Source organism: Bacidia gigantensis (assembly GCF_019456465.1).
Source record: "Bacidia gigantensis strain McMullin 20006 chromosome Unknown contig_244, whole genome shotgun sequence".
NCBI lineage: Eukaryota > Fungi > Ascomycota > Lecanoromycetes > Lecanorales > Ramalinaceae > Bacidia > Bacidia gigantensis.
The window spans coordinates 47,869-67,396 of record NW_025408600.1 but is presented as its reverse complement, the minus strand read 5'-3'; the positions used below and the strand labels follow the sequence as shown (position 1 = coordinate 67,396).

Sequence of the window (19,528 nt, the reverse complement as noted above, 5' to 3'; positions counted from 1 at the left end):
AAGGCTTCTTGCCGCAGAAGGGTTTCAACTTCGTTCAAAGACTGGGTCGATCACGAGTCCCTCTCTGCGCGAATTGATGGGAGGAAAGGGAGATGAACTGCGACAGCATGCGACCTCTACAAGCGGCCCAATGATGAAATGCGCACAGAGCTCCATCCATCTCCACTGCCGTCATCCCACGGGCCCGAAGCCGCCGCCCCCAAGCAGTAGCGGGCGAGTCAACTTGGCCCAAAAGCTTCTAGTGCTTGCTCTAGAAAAGCTTTGGAAGCTTTGGGATGTGGAGATCGTACCGCAACTTGGCCTAAAGTCTTTTCAAACCTGACGTCAATTGGCTGGAGAATCTGGAGTAATCAAACTCACCCAAGGGACTGGGGAAATTCCCTCCAGCGTAGAAATCATAGGCTCGATGGACAGACCTCTCCCCTTGCGTGCCTTCAACGCTATCAGCTCCTACATGCGAAGCATTTGTCAACTTCGTCAGTCGCGCTTAGAGTTGGTCTCAGCTTCCTTCACAGCAGTCTCGGGCGTCCTACCACGGCTATCTTCATTGGAACAGCCAGCCTCCATCGTACCGCTGGCGAGTCGCAAGAATTTAAACTCAGATATTCAGGTGCATTTTGCAGATCCATAACCTTACGAACCGACTTCCACCTGCCAGAACTAGTCCACACCATAACCCAGTGGCGTGGTTAGACCGGCTGCAAATCTCACATCGTGTCTACCCGCCGCCACCTCACTGGACCCAACGGCAAATCGTACACGCGACCTCCCCACCCCCCGCAGCTATATACCCTTTTATACCTTTCATTCTTCCGCTTCTTGTTTTTCCAAACACCTCTGAGACTCCTCTCAACTCTCCCTCCTTCCTCCCCAATCCCCGGATGAGGAAGTGAACGATCGTGAGGGATACCGACCACAAACAACCTCTCCTTACCATCGCACCGTCGCCATTTGCCTGTCACCATGGACAAAATCGGCAAATTCAATGTGGCCCATCGCTATGAGAAGCGCTCGCTCTTGATCGCGGTCAATTGCGTGGCTGGCCTGTCAATTTTCTTCTTCGGTTATGATCAGGGTGTCATGGGGTTGGTGGCTGTCCACCACGCTGTCCACGACCAGTAACGCTGACCTTGACGTCTCCACAGTGGGGTCAACCCCAATAGAAACTATGCCGAGACTATGGGCTTCGGCCACTGGACTGGCAAGGAAACCGCCATTGACCATGCCCTCCTCCAAGGAGGTATCGTACGTTCACGCAGCAGCTCGCCCATGTAACCAGACTCCTAATGCAGACAACAGGTCGCTGTATACTATCTCCCCGGCACACTCGTCGGAGCTTTCCTTGGTGGATGGTTCGGCGACAGGTACGGCAGAATTCTGACAATCGCCATCGCAAGCTACTGGTCCATCGTGGGCGCCATCCTACAATGCTCTTCACAAAACGCGAACTGGATGTTCTGCGCCCGTACCCTCAACGGTATCGGCACAGGTATCTTGAACGCCATCACACCCGTCTGGGCTACAGAGACTGCAAGCCATACATCTCGAGGACAATTCGTCGCGATTGAGTTCACGCTGAATATCTTCGGTGTAGTGGTAGCCTACTGGATTGAATAGTGAGTTTCCCACACTTTCATTTACACGCGAAATTTCGATGATTGACAAACATCCAGTGGCTGCTCCTTCTACGGCCAAAAGGACTCCGATTTCATCTGGCGATTCCCCATCGCATTCCAAATCGTCCCCCTGATTGCCCTCGGCATCGTTATCTGGTTCCTGCCCGAATCCCCACGTTGGCTCACTAAGGTCGGCCGCGAGGATGAAGCTCGATATATCCTCGGCAGGCTTCGTGGAGAGGAGGACGACCTGGCAGAAGCCGAATTCCAGGATATTCGCAACATTGTCCAACTCGAGCGCAAGACCTCGTCGCAAAACAGCTACTTGGCTATGTTCTTTGGGTGGAACTCCGGAAAGCTACACACTGGGCGTCGTGTCCAGCTCGTTATCTGGTTGCAAATTCTCCAAGAATGGTAGGCATGATTCTGGCTCCAAGACCTCGTCGGCGCCGAGCTGACTTTTGAATTTGTGCAGGATCGGTATCGCTGGTATCACTATCTACGGCCCATCTATCTTCAAAATTGCCGGCGTGTCAGAAACGGATCGCCTGTGGATCTCAGGTCTTAACGATATAACTTATATGGTGCGTATTCACCGCGAGTAGTGAAAATTACCCGATTACTGACAACTCCCAGTTGGCTACTCTGATTTGCGTTTTCACACTCGACAGAATTGGACGTCGGTGGACTTTGTACTGGGGCTGCGTCGGGCAAGGAATCAGCATGTTCGCGGCCGGTGGGCTTGCTCGCGCAACGATCAACGCCCAAGCTTCTGGCAAAAGCACCAGTGGCGTGGGTGGCGGTGCCATCTTCTTCGTCTTTCTGTATACGGCTATTTTCGGTGCGACGTGGTTGACGGTCCCATGGCTTTACCCTGCCGAAATCTTCCCGCTAGAAGTCCGAGCACGCGGTAACGCTTGGGGTGTGGTTGGATGGTCGATTGGTAACGGCTGGACTGTAAGTTCAAGACCCCTGCTCACCAAGTCCTTCAAAAAACGCAGAATTGACATGGAAATCAGGTGCTTCTCCTCCCCACCGTCTTCGCCGCTCTCAACGAAAAGACTCTGTATCTCTTCGGTGCCGTCAACGCACTCTCGCTCGTCGTCGTATGGGCGCTGTATCCAGAAACAAATCAACGCACGCTCGAAGAAATGAACTTGGTGTTCGCCGCCGACTCCATCTGGAATTGGGAGGCTGAGAAGAACTACAAAATCCTCAAGGAGCAGAATCCTGAACTCGTGCAGGCTGCGAGGAGGAACACCAGCGTTATTGATCCGGAGACAGGCGAAAGGAGGAGCAGTATCATCCCGGCGAGGAACTTGAGCTTGGATGCTAAGGCATATGAGAAGGCCACTAATGAGGATAGTGATGAGGGAGAGAAGGGGATTAAGCATGGTTAGATGGGTGTGTGTTTAAGGGTGATGTTTTGGGGGTGGTAGGGGATGGGGGGGGGCTGTTGTTGGCTAGCAGTATACCATTTGCTTTTTCGGTTGTTTGGTTGCGCAAAGAAAGAGAGGGTGGAGGACATAGACGAGATTGAGAGTAAGGGTGAGCTGGGGCCTGAAAACATCGATATCGAGATTGGGGTCCCTAGATATAGAGGCAGTTCTTGAATAGACATTCCTCACCAATTCTCTCTACCATCTGTATCATTCCTCTCAATGCTTCTGTCCAAGTCTGCAACGACACAATGACTCGCTCTATACAAGTAGACTGTTTGTCCTAGATTTGCATTCTTGTCCTCATATAGTAGTAGTCTGTCACTACTCATATCAAGACACCTCCATGCTGACCCCTATCCTCGCCAAGACTTTTATGATGCCGGATTACGCTGCCGGTCATTTGCCCCGCGAAGTGCCGGAAGAAGCCAAAACGAAGTGGAACGCGCCACCAACTCCTGGGGACAGTCGCTGACTGCATGAGATGTCTGCGAATCCACGAATTGATGATTGAGAATGTGATCACGGATACCGCGACTGTGCATGCAATTGTGCTGAGGGTCCTTGCATTTCAGTGAAAATGCGGGGTAATATTTCCATCTTCGGAAATTCGGAGAAGAGAGAGTCTTGGCGCTGCATAAGGTGCATAAGTCTGACCAATCTGCACAATTTGATTGGCTGGAGTGGGATGACATCATCGACTGGGCGACTTCGGATTCTGCCTCCAGAATTCCATCTTTTCAATTCGCCACCAACCCCTCTATATCACTCATCCATCCTCACTCTCTCCTACTTGTTCATACCCATCAACCATCTACCAACCTTCCATCTACACTATCACAACACATCACGAATATGGCACCATCAGCGAACGGAGGCTCCAGCATGGGCAATGCCATGAACGGCACCAGCGCCTTCAAGTCCTACACCGATGACAGAGACACCAAGTCTCAAGACACGATCTACACCACCAGCAACGGTGTCCCCATCCCCCATCCCTACGAGACGCAGCGTGCAGGCACCAATGGCCCTCTCCTCCTTCAAGACTTCCACCTGATTGACTTGTTGTCCCACTTTGACCGAGAGCGCATTCCAGAGCGTGTTGTCCACGCCAAAGGGAGCGGAGCACACGGAGTCTTCACATGCACGGCACCACTCGACGATATCTGCCTCGCAGACTTCCTCAGCACGAAGGGGAAGCAATGTCCCGTCACTGCCCGCTTCTCCACCGTCGGTGGCGAATCTGGCTCTCACGACCTGGCGCGGGACCCAAGAGGCTTTTCGGTGAAGTTCAGAACAGAGGAGGGTAATTGGGATCATGTGGCAAACAATACACCCGTCTTCTTCCTCCGAGATCCCGCCAAATTCCCTCACTTCATTCATACCCAGAAGCGCCACCCCTCTACCCACCTCACCCACGCCGATGACAGCACCGTCTTCTGGGACTACCTGTCGCAAAATCCCGAGTCTGTCCATCAAGTCATGATCTTGATGGGCGACCGCGGCATTCCAAAAGGCTATCGCTTCATGCATGGCTACAGCGGTCACACATACAAGCTGGTCAACAAGGCTGGTGATTGGGTGTACGCCCAGATCCACATGAAGTCGAAGCAAGGAGTAGACTTCGTCACGCAGGAAGATTCACATGGCTACTCTCCAGATTTCAGTCAGAAAGATCTATATGAGGCAATTGAGAAGGGCGACCACCCCAAGTGGGATGTCGCGGTACAGACCATGACGGCCAAGGAAGCTGAAGAGCTGTGGGAGAAGCAAAAGATCAACGTCTTTGACCTTACACACGTCTGGCCTCAGAAGCAGTTCCCACTGCGCGTGGTTGGCGAGTTCGAGCTGAACCAGAACGCCGTGAACTACTTTGCCGAGATCGAACAGGTTGCCTTCAACCCATCTCACATGGTCCCCGGCCTAGAACCATCAGCAGATCCCGTCTTTCAATCCCGCCTCTTCTCCTACCCCGACACCCACCGCCATCGCATTGGTGTCAACTACCAGCAACTCCCTGTCAACAGCACCCAGACCCCCTACAAGACTGCCAACTTCCAACGTGATGGGCAGATGGCATTCTACAACCAAGGCTCCCGCCCCAACTACCTCTCCTCCATCGAGCCCATCCAATTTCGCGACCGCAGCGTCGACCTCGACAAAGTCCACGGCCAGTTTATTAACGAGGCTGTGACCTTCCTCTCCACCATCAACCCCGAGGACTTCAACGCTCCACGCGTGTTGTGGGAGAAGGTCTTCGACGACGGTGCAAAAGAGCGCTTCATCAAGAATGTCTCAGGCCACATGTCGAACTGCCACAGCGAGGAAATCATCAAGCGTCAGACCGCCATCTTCCGTGAGGTGTCTGAGGACCTTGCCTCTCGTCTCGAGAAGGCTACAGGTATCAAGGGGTATGATGGAATTGCAAACGTTCGTCTCGTTTTCTCTACAATATCACTTGAACTTTCTGGCTGACTATTCTTATAGCTTTCCTTCAACGGTACCCACAACGGCATGGCTGCAAAAGACAGCAACAAGATCGCCAACGGCATGGGTAGCAAAGTGGGCAAGAGCAGCGTCAGCCATAATGGCGCCCCCATCAAAGGCACACACAAGCAGGAGAGCATGAGCGCGGCGGGTACGAACGGCTCGAGGGTAAATGGCCATTAAGGAATCCCCTGGTTGCAAGAGAGATAAGATTGACTGATCGGTGTTGTTTTGATGGTGATGTAGGTGCCTCCCCATGTCAGGACCGGACAGGCAAATGGGAAGGGAGGTACTGCGTTTATCAGGAAGCTTTGAGAGGACGCGGCAAAGTACCGAATGTATCTAGCTGGACAACATGAACGGTAGCATGCCAATCGAACATTCAATCCCATGATATCCTCCGCTACCTCCTTCAACATAGCGGCATTGTGTTCGTTGCGATTTCCCTCATCTCATCACATCTCATGCAATTAACGTGTGCGACGGATTCCACCCCGACACTCAGATACAAGAGAAGAAGCAGTAACAAGTCATTGACGAGCCAAACATATAGTCCAGCTGACGAAAGTATCCAAACGCGCATAGCAAACCAGCAAGAGCTTATGTACGAGATCAAAAGGGTATCACCACACACAACCACGCGGAAAACCACGCGGATAACCACTCCGGTCAGACTCATCCCTCCCTTCCCTTCACTACCGTTCATTTCTTCATGACAAAAACCACCACAATCACCCTGATCCATCATCCTACTCCTCATCCACGTCACCTTCTTCTGCGCGCACTATCCACGTGTTATCACCACCCTTTCTCCACCCTCCCCCTCTCCCATTCCCTTACTCCCCCCCCCTCCCCCCAGCTCTCTCCATAACTCTCAACCGACGACCTCCTTCCCATCACTACTCCCCGTACTCCCCCCTCCTTCTCCTTCTCATTGAACCCCTTACCCTCCTGCTCATCCGCGACACCCACCAGCAACTGCGCGCGCACTCTCGGGCCGACGTAATAGTACCTTCCACTAACGACCCAGTAGATACCCGCGAACAGGGCGACTGCTACCATGAGGACGGATACGTAATTCATCTATCACACCCCGTGTTAGCTTGTGCAACCACCTCCCCTTGTCCACCAAGTACTCACATTATCAGCCTCCACCGGCAACAAAGTCGGCTGCACATAAATAATCGTCACAAAAACCGTCCACACAACCGCCCAAGCATTGATCCACCAACTCGCCCACCCCAGATGAAACGGCCCTTTATCCGCCTTCCCATAAATCATCTTACACAGCACGGGGATCACATAGCTCCAATCCAGCGCGATCGCCGTCAGGTTGAAAATCGCACTGATCGCCGTATAGGATCCCAGTCCAATCAGGTTAATCAGCACACAACAGCACACGAACAACCAGACCGCGTTGACGGGCGTGTCGGTCTTGCTCCACGTCTTATACCAGATTTTACTCCCCGGCAGCATTTCGTCGCGGGCGAACGCCCAGATCGTCCTGCTCCCGGCTTGGATGGCCGTCATAGCAGTCATGTTCAGCACGAGATACGCACAGACGACGAAGAAAATCCCCGCCTGTCTTCCCATGACTTCATAAAAGATCTGCGCGACGGGCTGCTCGATCTTACTCTCCAGCTTATCCGTCACGTCGCCGGTGCAGTAGGCTAGGACGATGGTGTACAACCAGCCGCCTATCCACGTAAACCCCAACGCGATAGCGATGCTCCACGCGGCTTTGACCTCCGGCTCTTTGATCTCCTCCGCAATATGCGCCGTCGCGTCATAGTCCGTCATAGTCCAGCTGGCGCCGAGGAAGCCGAACATCCAGCTCCAACCATTGGGCGTCCAGCCACTGCTATTGACGACTTCCGTCCACACGTACTCAGATGTGTGCAGGCCGAGGCGTGGAGCGTTGTTGTTCGCGCACGCGAGCAGCGTGATGCAGCACGCCACCAGCACCACGATGTGGAAGATGACGTAGCTCTTCGTGATCTTCTCGAGCGCGGACGTGTCCAGCGAGTTCAGCGCGCCGTGGAACACCGTGCTCGCCGCCATGACACCGACGGTATGTTTCCCCGTCGGCACGTACGTCGTGAAATCCGTGCCCATGCTCACCGCCGCCAGCAATAGCTGCGCGCAGCCGTACTCCGTGCTCGCGGCGCCCGCGATCTGGCCCAGTAGGTTCAGCCAGCCGACGACCCAGGATACCCAGGGCACCTGGTTCGGCGGCACCAGGTATTTGCACGTGAAGTAGATGCCGCCGCTCGTGGGGTAGGCGGATACGAGTTCGGCCACGGAGAGAGCGATGCAGTAGCACCCGAAACCGGAGATTAGCCAGCACCAGACTGCGGACGAGACGCCGCCCGCTTCGAGCGGGTAGATGTAGGTTGTGGTTACGGAGGCGAAGAGGCCGGAGATTGAGAGGGCGAAGGAGAGGGTTGAGAGCCAGCCGAAGTGGCGTTGGTAGACCTGTAGGGGGAGGTGTTAGTGGTTGGGTTTTGAGGGAGAGTGGGAGGGGGCAAAGGGGGATGGTAGGGGATATGCGGAGTGGTGGTAAGGATGGGCAAAGCAGTGGGAGGGCGGTATTTGGATTCCGCTGTCAGGGGCTGGAGTGAGTGATGGGGTGGGCAGACAGCGGATTCCAGATTCCGCAGACAGATATAGACGGGGCAAGCGCGGTCGCAACGACGAACAAACGAGTCGTAGATGGAGGCGGGCACAATCGCCTCGCCATCCCCCACCCCCCACCCCATCCTGAGTCCTTGAATCGCGGTTGCTGCTGGCTGTACGGCGATTCTACGATAAGGAAACGTGATGATAACACATACCGAAGGATATCCCAGCTCCGCCAACCGTCTATCCGCCCTACTCAACTGCGACGCATCCAGCGTATCCGGCACGATCGAGTCCGCTTCCACAACGCTGCCTTGCCGTCGCGCATTATCGAATATCGACTTCTTGCGCTGCTTCGTCTGGCTGTCGGGCGGGACTTCGATATCGGCCATTGTTGGCGGGCGCGTCCGTCACCACTTTACGTGCGTAGGTGAGGGGGGCGAGTACGTCGGGGGCGAATTGAGAGAGGTCAGTGTGAAGAGGGGGAGGGTTATGGATGCGTAGAATCAATGAATGAATCTTTGAAGTCCCAGATTCAAAGATCTTGACTTGGCGGGGAGCTTGAAGGTTTAAGAACTACCGGTAATTGGGAACCCCACCATCGGTTTTGGCTGGTGTGGTATGGAGTTGCCGGTCAGCCTAACCTCGGGCGAAAGCCTGCATGGATCGTTGGTAGGAGAAAATGGAAGGCGCGATGATTGGCGAGAGCCTAGCGTTGGGATTTGCGGGGCATGGCGGCCATGAGATAGGACATAGCGGTGTCGTGGATGGCTTAGCGAGGCCTATAGGAAGATTTTCTCGGGCTGGAACTGGGGTTGATGAAAGATAGGGTCGACCTAAGTGGTTAGGGCGCCGAGTTTGAAGATTGCCAACGCCAACGGTTATGTCTGTCCATAATAGAGCTGGAACGGAGGGGGAGAGGGAGGGATGGGATGGGTTGTCATTGTTGGTGTCTATCTGGAGCAGAGTGACAGCTTGACGTACCTATCCGCGACATCTTTTCATTTGGATGGAGTGGCGGGGAGGGAGTAGGGAGCGGATGCCGCCGTGCGTGGTCTTGCGAGAAAAGGCTTCGGTAAGCAAGCATTTTAGTCTGGTCGCGTGCCCCCCGCCGTTGCTCGGGGCGTGGGATGGTGTGACATAATCGTGAGTGAATGACTGTCAGGAATATTCAAAAAGCCTTTTGTCGCACCATTTTGATGAGTTGTTGTGACTTCTGTTGCTTCTGTTGGCGCTGGTGCGTAGGCTTGCTTGTGAGCTTACGCGGCGACGTTTATGAGAGCGTACTGCCCTCACGATCATGCAAAGTTGGTAACGATGGTGCCGCAGAGGATGAAGCAGCCTCACTAGGCAGACCGGTGGTATAAAGATGTTGAAGTACTCTAAAGTCTAGCTTGCGAACTGCAGGTTTCATAAGACAATAAGCCTCTGCCACGATGACGAAGACTTTCGAGGGTTTTCAATATTTTCTTTGTTTTGATTGGGGGCTCCGTATCGGTCCCTGAGACTTTACACTTTTCAATGGGCAATGCAATGCCTCCAGTACCTTGAGTGATTTCACGAGGGTGTCTCACTTGCGGGTGGGCTCCACTGAGTCCTCCTGGGCTTGAAGACTTCGAGCATGGTCAAGCATCAGTATCGGATGACGACTGGTCCGAATCACTAGTCTGTGGAGAGCTCTCGTGCTGGACAGCCTCCTGGATCGCGTTTGTAGCCCTGCTTGAGATTTGTCCCTTGCGCACAGGCGAGTCGGGATTGTCAGAGTCTGCAGATCCTTCTGCCGAAAGCTCGCTGCCAGTGTCAGCCTCACTATCGGTGGCACTAGCTTCACTCGAGTCATTATCGTCATATTCCCAATTGCCATAATAGCGACGTCTTCATGCTTCAGAAGCCCTTCCTTCTTCATCAAGCTCCTCGGACGGAAGCGGTCCATCATCAGAGGCTATGGAATCGGGTTCATCTTCAGCGCCTTCCGCGTCTGAGGTATCGAGATCGTCGTCGGAGACCCAAGATGAATCATCACTGTCATAACTCTCTGAATCTGACTATCCTGGACCGTAGGCCTCCAGTGCTTTCTGGTCTCTCTCCATCGGATTGACGTCTGTGACTCCCCTGATATATTCTACCGCAGAGACTGATTTTCCCCGTGAGTCGAATTTGAAGCAGTCGTTCATATTAAAGGTTTGAAGTCGATGAAAATCATAGCCCTTTAGACATTTCAATAGTTGAGCCCAATGGTTTGGAGAATTGATAAATACAGACGTCAGTTCAACATTCTCAAGCGTCTCGCATTTTGTGCAGAGGATGACACCAATTTCCATGATAGTACCCTTCATATGGTCCAGTTTGATGCTTTTGAGACCTGCCAAGTGGCCATAGCGATCGAAAGGTATTAACGATGTTATGAAACGGGCCTGCGGTGGTAACCCACGGCCCCAAACTTTCTGGAGCCAGCCGATATCTAGGGTCTCAAGATGGAGGCAGCCTTGCACGATCCATCGCATTGCTGTCATTAATGATTCGAAAGGTTCGAGCCGCTGGTGATAAGCATTGAGATCCGGCATTCGAAGTTCTGTAATTGATCCAAATACCGCCTGCCTCTTGTCTTCAGGAACAACCTTGAATGCGCTCAGAAAGGAGTTTTTGTCGAAGCACATGGCCGAGACCTCCACTGGTGGTATCATTTCCCACCACGGTCTTTCAGCATTATAAGGCGGATCAGCTTCGTTGCCCAACGTCAGAGATGTGAGGGGTTTAGAAGCTGCACAGAGTGCCTTGAAGAGCACGGTGAGGGTGTACCGGCCATCCATTAAGAGCTCGTCGCCGTCGACTTTGCCTAGCCGTGAGGCTATCTCTAGGCCGCCAACGTAGCATCCACCGATCTGCAGCGACGTGAAATTACCCAAGTTTTTGAAAGCTTGGATGAGAAATTTCAAGTCTTGCTCATCTTTGGTCAAGCTGCACTGCTCATCCCAATATCGCGACAACGCCGAGGCGTAAGTGGCGCAGATCCCGTCAATGTTCTCCTCATGAGGGCAATACATCTCGCACTTAGCTTTCACTGATTCTGTCGACTGCTTTATGTCCTTTTCATTGAAGCGTAGTGGCGAAAACATGATTTTGCGAACGTATTGGTGGCTGTAAACTTTTCAGTCCCCCGTGCCTTGCGTCTTTTCTTAAAGATATACTTACAGCAAAGGATGCTCTGAAAGAGACACTAGGTTCTGCAAGCTCTGGCGGCCTATCCATATTGGTACATCTCTGAATAACAACGGTGCTGCAGCATGCGCGCAAGCTTTGCATAAAAGTCTGAAATCTTTGAGCGCGTGCCTGGTTGGGTTGCTGTCCTCGCTGAAAGCGAGACCAACTATCTCTCTCAAGAGCTCCTGCGGTAACCTCTGCATCTCCGCGCGAACGTGAATCTAGGTACTTGGCTTCAATGCAAATGCAAACTCTGGAGACGATGCTCTCCCTGACAAGGGAAAAGATTAAATTTAAGGAAAATTGGGCCTTGGCAGTGGCTGGTGACGGCGCTAGCCGGATTCGGAAGTACGCATCCAAAGATCAGAGTTACACGAAGCAGCCCCATATTGCGATGCAGCTTTGAAATCTCTCCTCCATCTTTACATCGCGTCTGGGGGACTGGACCTATAATTGAAGAGTGAGGTATTAGTGGATGGATGTATCGCGATCATTTTGCTAAGCAAAGTGTGATTTAGCTATTGACTATCAAGGGGCAATGGTTCGCGTGTTTGAAGCTTGGCTGTCATTTTGATACGATCCTCGCATGCATATCACTGATCAAAATTCGAGCTACAATCGTATCGACCATGGGCTTCTGGCAACTTCGGCCAATGTACAGGGTTTCTAGATCGCGGAGCATCGCTATGATGCCTTGGTTTCGTCTTGGCTGAGAAGGGCTGTAGAAGAGGAAGTCAACGACTCTTGCGCTTTAAAACCCGCCTTAAAACCCATCTTCATCGTTTGAACCAGAAGAGAATGTTGAAGTGTCGTCTTCTTGCTCATCAGCAGTCGTCTCGTCGGATGAAGCCGCAGACCACACATCATCGCTGGAAATTTCAGAATTCTCGGCGAAACTTGACTCGTCGGAGCTCTCGGTATGCCAGCTCGATTCGCTTGAGTCATTTGCATCGGCAATTCCGCGTGATTCCCGTATTAACTTCAGCCGCTGTGCTATTGGATCTTCATCAGTGAGCTTCTTGATGTAAGACTCCACCTGCACCGAGACAGCAGCGGTCTCTGAGCCATCACAACCGAAAAGTCGGAACGACTGGAGCCGATCGAATTCCAGGGTTCGAAATAAATTTAATACCACAGACCAATCGTCTGGGGGCCGAATAAGTACGAAATACAGGTAGACCGTCTCCAAAGTTTGGCAACTCAGACCAATCCATGAGAATATCTCCATCGCACTTGCCTTCATGTGGCCTGTATCAAGTGTCCTTAATTTTGATTGACGGACAGGCATCTCTGGTGGGATCACTTCTGTCAACGTTCGTACCTCTCCGGAATGAATAACGTTCAAAGAAAAATGATCAATATTCTGACACCCAGCTAGAAGTTCATTCACAGCCGATAGAGCGTTCTGTATCTCTTCATGGCTGAACTTAGATGTGCAGAAGCATGGGACCTGGAACGACTTGACAGCGCCAAACACCATACTCCTTTTATCGCCAAGAGCATCAACCGCTTTGCAGACCGCGGACGACGATAACCCGCTGAGTCTCGATTCCAAGGCTGGGAGCCACGAAAGCCCACCAGGACGTACGTACTTTGCGCTATTGTCCAAGGTAAAAGACTGTAAGCAGGTTCCAGCATTGGCCATCGCTCTGAAGAGAAGCGGTAGAGTATATTCGCCATTGTTCGAGAGCTCCCGGCGTGTGCCAGCCCCAAGGCTTTCTCCGATATCTGCCGAGCCGACTAGGCTTGGACCAATGCGTATGCTATTCATGTTTGGCAATATTTGAAGCGCTTGTGTGACCATTTGAAGATCCTGGCCATCCTGAGCAAGCAACGCTTGATCCCGCCAATATTGCAGAAGGCCGAAGCGATACTTTGCACAACGCTCTTGAAGGATCTCTAAATGTGCGCGTCTCGCCAAAACTTTTACTACTAGTTCGTCGATGTTGCCCTTAACGAATCGTAGGGGCGCGAACAGAATCTCGCGGACGTGCTGAGAGCTGGAACATTGAGAAGTTAGTCTAGGTGTAGTGGCGAACAGGAGCTGTGAGCACAAGCAAGGTCCTGACCTACATTACAGGATGCTCTGACACAGCTTTGAGATTCTCCAGGCTCACACGACTTATCCATACTGGGATCTGGCGAAAGAGAACACCGGCTGCGGCATCAGCGCAATCTTTGGAAACCAGCTGAAAAGTTTTGAGGACTTCTCTTGATGCGTTGGTGTTGTCGGGAGCCAAAACGTCAATGATCACTCTCAAGAGCTCTTGCGGTAATTGTTCCATCTCTGCACCAGCGTGTACCAAGGGTTTCGTGGTTAAGGAGATGGAAAGAAAGACGAAGGAGGAAAGTTCGAATGTAAACAAAGGCTTGGCGTGGCGGGAAGCAGACTCAGAAATGCGCGTGACAGAATGAACACTACACGGGGATTGCGACAGCACATATTCAAGTCTGCCATATGTTTTCGAAGATTACGAGTGAGTGTGCAGACAAGTGGTCTTATTGCACTAGAATACGGAGCACCAGGTCTCGCGGCACCATCTGGTCTAAAGCATTCAGTATGCCCCCCTACAAATTAAAACATCTCTCGTCATCCAGCCGTGAGAATAAGGCAAAGCTTTGAACTAGGCAACCTCTATCATGATTGTTGTATCAGGAATCTGTTGTCCGTATGGAAGTCTTCAATGATCCTTTAGGAATGCATGTAAGTGGGAGTCGTGTATCTCAGAAATAACTGCTTTCTCCTGCGTTGTCCCCGTCTTCCAAGATTCCTTCAGTTGCTGGAGCGAACGAGGCTGGAGGTGTTCTGATTACGTCCCAATCAAAATCAAGAAGATCAAAGGCTGCCACAGTCCCCCAGAGTCCGTTTGGTTCTCCATTGGAGTTGGTATCGCTAAAGTCTGCCAGAGACTCAGAATCATGGAGATGATCCATAGATCCCGAAGAGGGCAGCGATGCCTCGGAATCATCAAAGTAGCCTTCAGAACTCCTTAGCTTGTCATCGTTGGACTTCCCTAAGACTTGTCTTCGCATTAAGAGTGGATCAGTGTTGACCAAGCCTTTGATATAGTCGTGGACTTCAAGTGGGTTTCCGTCCTTGTACTGACTATCGCAATCCAGAAGTGTAAATTTCTGCAGTCGGTTCCAATGAAGCTTCCGGAGGCAATCCAATACCTTGGACCAGCGGAAATCAGCACGCCTCAAAAGGTCGGGCTCAAAACAGAGGTGTTCGAAATGGACCTCTTCCAGAGTTTGACAGCAGCTTCTCATCCAGACCATTATATCTTCAGGACGTGTAAATACATGGCCAATATTGAACACCCTCAAATTCGAGAAATTGGTGAGGATTCTACGTGTCAGCACTGATCGTATCTCAGGCGACCGGCCTTGAATCAGCATGGGGCATAAGGTCAGACTCTCGAGATTTTTGCATTCAGATAGTAGCGTACGTATGGTTGTGCAGATGTCCTCGCCAGATCTACCAATGCATAACAACTCGGCAGATAGGTCGAAGGTTTTGACATTAGCAAAAAGCTGTTCCTTTCTTTTCCCGAGGGCGTTGATTGCTGTGCAGACTGCTGCTGCTGAGAATGTGCCCCTTCCAACGAATGTGTACGAGGTCCAGCGAAGTTTGTGTTCGGACATGATCTCAGTATCTTTCACGATGAATAATTGTAAGGGCTTGCTAGAAATTGCCAGCGCTTCGAACAGGAGCGACAGGGTATGTTCCCCGTCATTTGAGAACTCCTCGCAGACGCAGTCACCATGCCTGATCTCGTTCCTCCCAATCTGACTCCTGCCAATGTGCAGGTTTGTCATATTTGGCAGATGTTCGAAAGCATCGGTCAGTATCTCGAGACCCTCAATTTGGTGCAGGAGCAAGGTTCGATCGTGCTCAAATTTCTCGAGGCCGTAAACATACTTCTCATGAGCGTCCTTATACTCAGTGGCCTCCTTTCCTTCTCGACGCTTCTTAGCAACGAACTTCGCCTCTCGTTGATCCATGTCCTGATCAATGAGTCGTAAAGGTGAGAAAAAGATACCGCGAACATGTCGAGAGCTAAGGGGTACAGATGTCAGTCCTAAGAAACCAACTCGTGCAGCATAGGGGAATGACTTTACTCACATTTGGGGATGCTCGGAGACATCCTTAAGATTCTGGAGACTACCTTCACTAATCCAGACTGGAATTTGGCTGAACAGAGCAGGGGCAGTGGCAATTGCGAACTTGTGGCAAAGGAGGCGAAGACCTTTCAGCCATGCGCGTGTTTCGTTGCTATCATTTTCGACTGAATGATCGATGATTTCCCTCACAAGCTCTTGCGGTAGGTCGTCCATTGACCTCCTCCTGGCAAGTGACATGATGGATCAGTCTGGCGTGTGTTGGGTGAGTGAGTATTGTCGCGGGCATGGAGATGGCTCTGATGAGGTGAAAGTCTTGGCGTTACGTCAAGCCTGGATTCGAGCGACACAACAAAGTGACTGATTCGTCATAGATCCTAACACTTTTGAGCCGTGACACAGGGCATGTCACGACAGTCCCAAGTGATTCACGTGCTACGTCGGTGATTCGAGGCTCAGGATCTGTTAGCGCTTCACCTGTGCACGAGTAACAATTTAGTACAACATCAGGAGGAATCGACATCCTGAAATTACATTAGTGCAATGACACCCAAATAGAACAATTCTTCTTGCCATCACTCTCCGTCTGAGTCTATCACAGCAAGACTTTCAATAACCCCTGACGGAAGCCAGATACTTCCTCGTAAGGAAATGGCTTCTTTAGACCGCTTACCCCCTGAACTGATCAACAAGATCGTCGATCTCATCGAAGAGCCCGACAAATGTCCGCAGAAGCATTTGAGTCGCCTTCGGCTAGTCACCCGTGCTTTGAACGCTGTTGCCACTCCGAGGGTCTTCGCTGTCATGCCTCTATGGATCGGCTTGCAGAGTCTTACTTATCTCGATAACGTTGCGAAACGCTCGAAGCTGTAGGTCAGCTTATCGAACATTCAAGGCTTGCTGATAACAGTATATATAGATCGAAATTTGTCACCAAAATCGCTTTCGATCCAATCCGAATGATTGTCGATTATGACGAGGAAGAACTACGAGGCAAAATGAAAGATTACTTCGAATGCCGTAAGGATAGGCTTAATGATAGCGCATTTGCCTTGGGTCGTTATCTTAGCTCTCGAAAGGACTACGCAAGCAAACAGCGCTTTCTGGACTTCGAGAACACGGACAGAAAGATCTTAACCCGCACGCTACGGCTACTGCCAAACCTACGTGCTATCGACATCATTGTTCCCAGCATCTCCCTCGGCGGCGAAGAACTCCTGAAGTCTTTTGGACGACTCTGTAGACTCGATTTCAGCCAAGATTTCCTTCGACAATCTAACGTTCTACTGAAGGCTATAGAAGACACAGAGATTAGTCTCGACGCTCTCCATTTGCTAGCTTCGGAAGAAATATGTCCTCTTAGGAAAATGGAGAATGGATGTTACCCGACTCAAGTTCAGACTCTGCCCAAGAACACGTTCATCTTCGAGCTTGACTCCAGCCAATGGAGAAAATTTTCCCATAGTGAAAACCTCGCATCGAAAATGCTACCTTCATTAAAGGACCTGAGATTCCTTGTTCCCGTCGACGCTGACCTGCAAGAGTTCAACACGACATGCGACAGTGTCCGCTTTGTACTGGGGAAAAATCTCGGTGTATCTAAATTAGGTGTCGCTGCTCATTACCGCGCCAATGTGATCCGGGACGAACGTACGAGACTTTTACGAGACATCATGGAAATCAAATTTGATGGGCTACAGACCTTGCATCTTTGCGGTCTCCGTGTCGACAACTTATCCGAAGTCGCACAATTCTTTTCTCGGTTGAATCAAGGCTTGGTGGCGGTCCATTTTGGGAATGTTATTGCTACAAAGAATGTCACTGGAAACTGGTCAGAACTTCTCGCAAGCCTCTCTATATTGGAGTGGAAGTCATTAAAATCATTCAAATTGACTGAATGTGTGAAAAAGGAGCGTGAGCTAGACATTGCTCCCTTCCTCAAGAATGGAACAACAATGCCTCAACTAGATGAAATCCTGAAACAATGAGGTCTGGACGACTGTTGGGTTGCGAGGACACTGTAACCGAGTCAAAATATCTTGGAATGGCACTGAAAGCGACAGTGGAGGAAGTCAGGGGATGAGATAATTGTTGGCATGCGTACTTAGAATTTTGTAGAAAGATGCAGTCGGCGAGGTCGTATTTACTGCATTACAAAGGCGAGATGCCGCATTGACCTCGACTAAATAAAGGTGGCCAATCTTGAAAGTCTCCTCCTACTACCTGCAAGTCAGAAATGAGGTCACCTGTCGCTTTTTAAGTTCGTGCATTTGTAATAACTCATTTCTCAGTGTATGTACGTTGTCTATGGAGACTTTACTGCGAACAATTATGCAATCTGATCCAGTTGCCCGTTTCCGGGGAAGCCCAAGACAGAAACCCGAGAAATTGTCGATCGTATTCTGACAACAAGTACGCTGTTCCCACTGGATTAGATCTGACAGACTCCGTAGAATACACGAGAGGGCAACGTGTGGTACGCGCATTGAACTCCCTGATTTTCAAGTACGGCGCACGCAGGGGGTATGAAGCTTGTGAAATACATGTGTCTTACGAGTAGTATTTGCGTGTCAGCAACAGGGATGGTCAATACACGCGAGATACCATGTGGCGATGGCAACAATGAAACATGACTGGTCGTGACTGCCAAATCTTGACGCGTACGTGTCATCTTCATTGTTTACTTTCGAGACTGCTTTACACCCAAAAACTACCATACATTTACGCGTGACTCTTGCAGAATGGAGATCCGCTTTAAAACACCATAGTATTCTCGTGTTCTCTCTTCATCTCCCGTCAGGGCAGCCGGCAACATTTCCCTCACCATCAACATCGCCATCAGAAACCCTCATCTTCTACCTAGGCCCTAAAGCCGGACCCACCTTCAACATATCTCCATCGCAAACCACCCGTCACAACCCGACCCGCTCCTTCCCCAAGCCATCCCTCCAGCAACCTTACGCTCCCTAACCCACCAAAAAATGTCAAGCAACGACCTCACCGACCCCCCCACCCCGGCCTACTCCGACATCACCAACCCTTCCCCTCCCCCTTCCCCCCTCCCCCCATTCTCCCCCCCTCACCCTCACCCCCAACTCAAACGACGAATCTACGTCCAAAACGAAGCAAAAGGCTGGGCCTACGAAAACCCCGACGAGGCGGCCGAGCGCGACGCCCGCATCCAGGCGGAATGGAACCCGATCCTTCCTCGAACCGGCCGTATTCCTGCGGAAAAGAGACCGAATTATGGTGTTGAGAGGGTTATAGGGAGCGAGACTTCGCCTGAGACATCTGGCCTTGCTGCTTCTGAGGGCGCGCGGGGGGGTGCTGGGGATGGTGGCGTGGGCGGACGTGGGGGAAAGAGGGCCAGAAATAGTGGAGCTCGGAAGAAGAACAAACCACCCAAAGCAAGAAAGCGAGCCAAATCCACCACAGCTACCTCTGGCGCTGGAACCCCACCCTCAGCCTCCCACGCCGCAACAGCCGACGTCGAGGCGTTGGCGAATGATATGACCAAGAAGGGACGTCTAGGCAATCACGATTTCGCGGTTAATGTATCTTTTACGGCTATTGATAGACTGAGGGCACAACATCCGGGTGCGAGGGGTGTTGGGGTGGGTGTTGGGTTGATGCCGCTGTTTTGAGGGGGGTGATGGGAGGGGACTGTGGGGGAGGGAGAAAGGGAAGGGGGACTGGGGGAAGGGGGACTGGGGGGAAGGGGGACTGGGGGGAAGGGGGACTGGGGGGAAGGGGGACTGGGGGGAAGGGGGACTGGGGGGAAGGGGGACTGGGGGGAAGGGGGACTGGGGGGAAGGGGAGGGGATGCAAAATCCAAGATTGCATTACTAGAAGAGAAGTCTTTGATGTGAGGAAGGTATTTTTAAATGATGCTTCATTGGGAGGAGTGAGGAAGACTGAGGAAGAGGGAAAGGCAGAACAGGGACGCCACAGAAGCCTGTCTGGTTGAATGGATGCAAGAATGCGAGATGGGCTGGTTGATGGGGATGATGTGTACTGTCTGCTTAAGCTGCTTTTCTATCATTA

At 51.6% G+C, this 19,528-nt stretch overlaps 7 protein-coding genes across 7 annotated transcripts; 3 read left to right on the top strand and 4 right to left on the bottom strand.

The window, feature by feature from the left end:
* Window positions 1–963: 963 nt before the first annotated feature.
* On the top strand, window positions 964–3,016 carry KY384_004704 (uncharacterized protein; the record flags this gene model as incomplete). Its single annotated transcript, XM_044813209.1, has 7 exons — window positions 964–1,046; window positions 1,146–1,245; window positions 1,300–1,616; window positions 1,674–2,030; window positions 2,092–2,200; window positions 2,253–2,573; window positions 2,636–3,016. The coding sequence occupies 7 exons, from the start codon at window positions 964–966 to the stop codon at window positions 3,014–3,016; spliced, it is 1,668 nt and encodes a 555-aa protein (XP_044669487.1).
* Window positions 3,017–3,910: 894 nt separating this feature from the next.
* On the top strand, window positions 3,911–5,725 carry KY384_004703 (uncharacterized protein; the record flags this gene model as incomplete). The annotated part of the gene is made up of 2 exons (XM_044813208.1): window positions 3,911–5,485; window positions 5,543–5,725. 2 exons carry the CDS (start codon window positions 3,911–3,913, stop codon window positions 5,723–5,725), a joined length of 1,758 nt encoding a protein of 585 aa, XP_044669486.1.
* Window positions 5,726–6,340: 615 nt separating this feature from the next.
* On the bottom strand, window positions 6,341–8,553 carry KY384_004702 (uncharacterized protein; the record flags this gene model as incomplete). Its single annotated transcript, XM_044813207.1, has 3 exons — window positions 6,341–6,625; window positions 6,683–8,017; window positions 8,377–8,553. 3 exons carry the CDS (start codon window positions 8,551–8,553, stop codon window positions 6,341–6,343), a joined length of 1,797 nt encoding a protein of 598 aa, XP_044669485.1.
* Window positions 8,554–10,206: 1,653 nt separating this feature from the next.
* On the bottom strand, window positions 10,207–11,565 carry KY384_004701 (uncharacterized protein; the record flags this gene model as incomplete). The annotated part of the gene is made up of 2 exons (XM_044813206.1): window positions 10,207–11,299; window positions 11,354–11,565. The coding sequence occupies 2 exons, from the start codon at window positions 11,563–11,565 to the stop codon at window positions 10,207–10,209; spliced, it is 1,305 nt and encodes a 434-aa protein (XP_044669484.1).
* A 560-nt stretch (window positions 11,566–12,125) lies between these two features.
* KY384_004700 (uncharacterized protein) lies at window positions 12,126–13,647 on the bottom strand (the record flags this gene model as incomplete). Its single annotated transcript, XM_044813205.1, has 2 exons — window positions 12,126–13,362; window positions 13,436–13,647. 2 exons carry the CDS (start codon window positions 13,645–13,647, stop codon window positions 12,126–12,128), a joined length of 1,449 nt encoding a protein of 482 aa, XP_044669483.1.
* Window positions 13,648–14,086: 439 nt separating this feature from the next.
* KY384_004699 (uncharacterized protein) lies at window positions 14,087–15,724 on the bottom strand (the record flags this gene model as incomplete). Its single annotated transcript, XM_044813204.1, has 2 exons — window positions 14,087–15,422; window positions 15,489–15,724. The coding sequence occupies 2 exons, from the start codon at window positions 15,722–15,724 to the stop codon at window positions 14,087–14,089; spliced, it is 1,572 nt and encodes a 523-aa protein (XP_044669482.1).
* Window positions 15,725–16,135: 411 nt separating this feature from the next.
* On the top strand, window positions 16,136–17,472 carry KY384_004698 (uncharacterized protein; the record flags this gene model as incomplete). The annotated part of the gene is made up of 2 exons (XM_044813203.1): window positions 16,136–16,353; window positions 16,404–17,472. 2 exons carry the CDS (start codon window positions 16,136–16,138, stop codon window positions 17,470–17,472), a joined length of 1,287 nt encoding a protein of 428 aa, XP_044669481.1.
* Between the last annotated feature and the right edge of the window lie 2,056 nt (window positions 17,473–19,528).